This window comes from Enhydra lutris, unplaced genomic scaffold, assembly GCF_002288905.1.
Source record: "Enhydra lutris kenyoni isolate GAN:26980312 unplaced genomic scaffold, ASM228890v2 scaffoldscaffold1438, whole genome shotgun sequence".
NCBI lineage: Eukaryota > Metazoa > Chordata > Mammalia > Carnivora > Mustelidae > Enhydra > Enhydra lutris.
In genome coordinates this window covers 1-4,087 of record NW_019155522.1, presented here as the reverse complement: position 1 = coordinate 4,087, position 4,087 = coordinate 1, and the positions used below count along the sequence as shown (strand labels likewise).

Sequence of the window (4,087 nt, the reverse complement as noted above, 5' to 3'; positions counted from 1 at the left end):
TAAGGTTTCTGTCCAGTGTGAAGTATCTGGTGAGTTCGGAGTGTAGAATTTGCAGTAAAGGATTTCCCACATTCATGGCACTCGTAAGGCTTTTCTCCAGAGTGAGTTCTCTGGTGACGACGGAGAGCACTAAAACTCATAAAACATTTGCCACATTCGCTACACTCATAACGCCTTTCCCCAGTGTGAATTTTCTGGTGATAATGGAGAGCAGAATTAGAGATAAATGATTTCCCACATTCACGGCATTCATAAGGCCTTTCTCCAGTGTGACGTCTGCAGTGATTACGAAAGCCAAAAAGAGTAGTACAACATTTCCCACATTCAATACACTGATAAGGTTTCTGTCCAGCATGAGTTTGCTGGTGAAAATGGAAGGAACATTTAGCAGTAAAAGATTTCCCACATAAATAACACTTATAAGTTTTTTCACCTGGATTAAGCTTGATGTGATAATGGACAGAACTTTTTCGACGAAAGTATTGCCCACATTCAATGCACTCATAAGGCCTTTCTCCAGTGTGAACTCTCTGATGACGACAGAGGGCAGAATTCCTAGCAAAGGATTTCCCACACTCACTGCACTTATAAGGCTTTTCTCCAGTGTGAACCCACTGGTGAGAAGAGACTTGAGAATTACTTGTAAAAGATTTGCCACATTGATGGCACATATAAGGCTTTTCTCCAGTGTGAACCCACTGATGACAAGAGAGTTGAGAATTACTTGTAAAAGATTTGCCACATTGATGGCACATATAGGGCTTTTCTCCAGTGTGAACACTATGGTGATGATGGAGGCCACTACGACTCATAAAAGATTTGCCACATTTGCTACACTCGTAAGGCCTTTCTCCACTGTGAACTCTGTGGTGATAACGGAGGGAAGTAATATGAACAAAACATTTCCCACATTCATTGCATTTATAAGGCCTTTCTCCAGTGTGAATTCTCTGGTGAGAACGGAGAGATGAAGTACTGGTAACAGATTTCCCACAATCACTGCACTCATACTGTCTTTTCCCTGTGTGAGATCGCTGATGATAACAGAGGGCAGACATAGACGGAAAAGATTTTGTACAGACATGACACTTATAAAACCTATCTCCAGACTGAACCCTATGAGTAATCGACACTGAGCTACCGCTCACAGATTTCACACACCCGCTACAAACATAATTTTTCCCTCCACTGGGCAATTTCTGGACATTAAGGGGGACACATTTGCCACCTAAGGATTTCCCACATTTGCTGCACATGTACTGCCTGGACCCACCCTGAGTCTTCCCATGTTCGTTCAGGGTTGGTCGTTGCCCAAGGGATTTTCCACATGGACCAAACTCATGATGTCGTGCTCCAGTATGGTATCTCTGGTGTATGGCATATAAGGATTTGTACCTGAANAAGTCAGCCCATCACAAAGGTCTTGGGTTATAAAGCAAATTAACACACAGGCTAGAGTATGTACATATGTATATACACGGCAATATTACTGATACATTTGCAATGTTCCTCTCAGAGACACAGCAAGTATGGAATGGAATGCGATCTGCTCATTCCTTCATGTGGGAGAGCCCGATGCTGCTTTCAAACCGCCCCTTCGAGGGCACACAATGTCTAAGATCATAGGTAATTAAACAAACATGGCACTTACTGATACATTAATCAGAGCAACATGGGGCACACAATTCCTGTGTGGTGACCTGGAAGCTGCAAATAGTCATCAAAGCATCAGGAGACCAGCAACACCCCCGTGGGACTTAGCCTTCCTGTGCAAGTCACCACCCAGAACTCACATCGCCCACTGTGGATCAACACTGGTCACACCCATTCCCTAACTGGGAATGGAACGAGGGGTTCCAGGTACCCAGAATTTGGATGAGCAGTCGATAATGCGGACAGCTCAGCGTTATTTACCATGTTGGGGTGGTGACATATGCATACCGTGGACTGCCAGGTGCCAAACACTGCCACAGACACTGCCAGTGACTTCCATCTTGCGGTGACTGCACCCACATCAGAAAGCACTATGCAGGTTCCGAATTTTTCTGAAAATGACTGGATTGTATGGGAAGTCACTCCACTGGGGACATTCGGGGAACCATGTTCAATTCAGGTAGGTGGCCACCTCAGAGGCTGTCCTCCAGCCTAAATGCCACTAAGCAAGTTGTTTCACCTTCTGTGCTGTTTTAGATCCTTCCTGCAGTGTGAAGTCTGTAATGGTATCTAAAACCACTAAGACTAATAAAAGATTTCCCACATTCATTGCACTGGTAAGGCTTTTCTCCAGTGTGAACACTCTGGTGTGAACGGAGAGCATAACTAACAGTAAATGATTTCCCACATTCATTACACTCATATGGCCGTTCTCCCGTATGAACTCTCTTGTGATAACGGAGGGTAGAACTGGCAGTAAATGATTTCCCACATTCATGGCACTTGTAAGGCCGTTCTCCAGTGTGAACTCTCTTGTGTCGACGGAGGGCAGAACTAGTAGTACAGGATTTCCCACATTCATTGCACTGATAGGGTCTTTCCCCTGTGTGAAGTCTCTGGTGCGAACGGAGGGCAGAACTAACGGTAAATAATTTCCCACATTCATTACACTCATAAGGCCTTTCCCCAGTGTGAAGCCTCTGGTGGTAACGGAGGGCAGAACTAGCAGTAAATGATTTCCCACATTCAGTACACTCATAAGGCCGTTCACCTGAGTGAAGCTTTTTGTGTACATTGAGGGTATCTTTTCGGGGAAAGGATTTGCTACATTCAGGGCATTCATAAGGTCTCTCTCTACTATGAACTATCTGGTGAGTACGGTGCTGTTTACTAGTGACAAAAGATTTCCCACATTCACTGCAATTATAAGGCTTTTTTCCAGTATGAAATCTCTGGTGATAACGAAGGGAGGAACTACTGGTGAAAGATTTCCCACATTCATGGCACTCATAAGGCTTTTCTCCAGTGTGAACACTCTGGTGATAACGGAGGGCAGCACTAGTAGTGTAAGATTTCCCACATTCACAGCACTGATAAGGCCGTTCTCCGCTGTGCAGTCTCTGGTGATAACGGAAGGCCGAATTACCAGTAAAAGACTTCCCACATTCACGGCACTCATAAGGCCTTTCTCCTGTATGAACTCTCTGGTGACTACGGAGGGCTGAACTACTAGTACAAGATCTCCCACATTCAAGGCAACGATAAGGCTTTTTCCCGGTGTGAACACGCTGGTGAAAATGGAGGGAATACCTAGCAGTAAAAGACTTCCCACATTCATTACACTCATAAGGCCTTGCACCTGAGTGAACCTTTATGTGTACATTGAGGCTAGTTTTTCGCATAAATGATTTGCCACATTCACTGCACTCATAAGGCCTTTCCCCAGTGTGAACTCTCTGGTGGTAACGTAAGACAAGACTACCAGCAAAAAATTTCCCACATTCACTGCACTCATAAGGCCTAACTCCACTGTGATTTTTCTGGTGATAATGTACGGCAGAACTACCAGCACAAGATTTCCCACATTCATTGGATTTATAAGGCTTTCTTTCAGTGTGAACCCTCTGGTGAGAACGGAGGGCAGACCTACTGGTAACAGATTTCCCACAATCACTGCACTCATACTGTCTTTTCACTGCATGAGTTCTCTGATGATAACAGAGGGCAGACACAGACGGAAAAGATTTTGCACAAACGCGACACTTATAAAACCTATCTCCAGACTGAACCCTATGAGTATTCAACACTGAGCTACTGCTGACAGATTTAGTACACCCGCTACAAACATAATTTTTCCCTCCACTGGGCAATTTCTGGACATGAAGGGGGTCATATTTGCCACCTAAGGATTTCCCACATTTGCTGCAAGTGTACTGCCTGCATCCACCCTGAGTCTTCACATGTTCATTCAGGGTTGGTCGTTGCCCAAGGGATTTCCCACATGGACCAAACTCATGATGTCGTGCTCCAGTATGGTATCTCTGGTGTATGGCAAATAAGGATTTGTACCTGAATGTTTTCCCACATTCACTGCACACAAAGGACTCTCTACCAAGGTGGACACCCTGGTCTCGAGTATCTGTGTGTTTGGGAA

At 44.8% G+C, this 4,087-nt stretch overlaps 1 protein-coding gene across 1 annotated transcript; it reads right to left on the bottom strand.

Moving 5' to 3' along the window:
* Positions 1–1,407: 1,407 nt before the first annotated feature.
* LOC111140453 (zinc finger protein 658B-like) lies at positions 1,408–4,082 on the bottom strand (the record flags this gene model as incomplete). The annotated part of the gene is made up of 1 exon (XM_022492702.1): positions 1,408–4,082. A coding segment is annotated over one exon (1,896 nt), but the record flags the coding sequence as incomplete, so codon positions are not given.
* Positions 4,083–4,087: the final 5 nt, after the last annotated feature.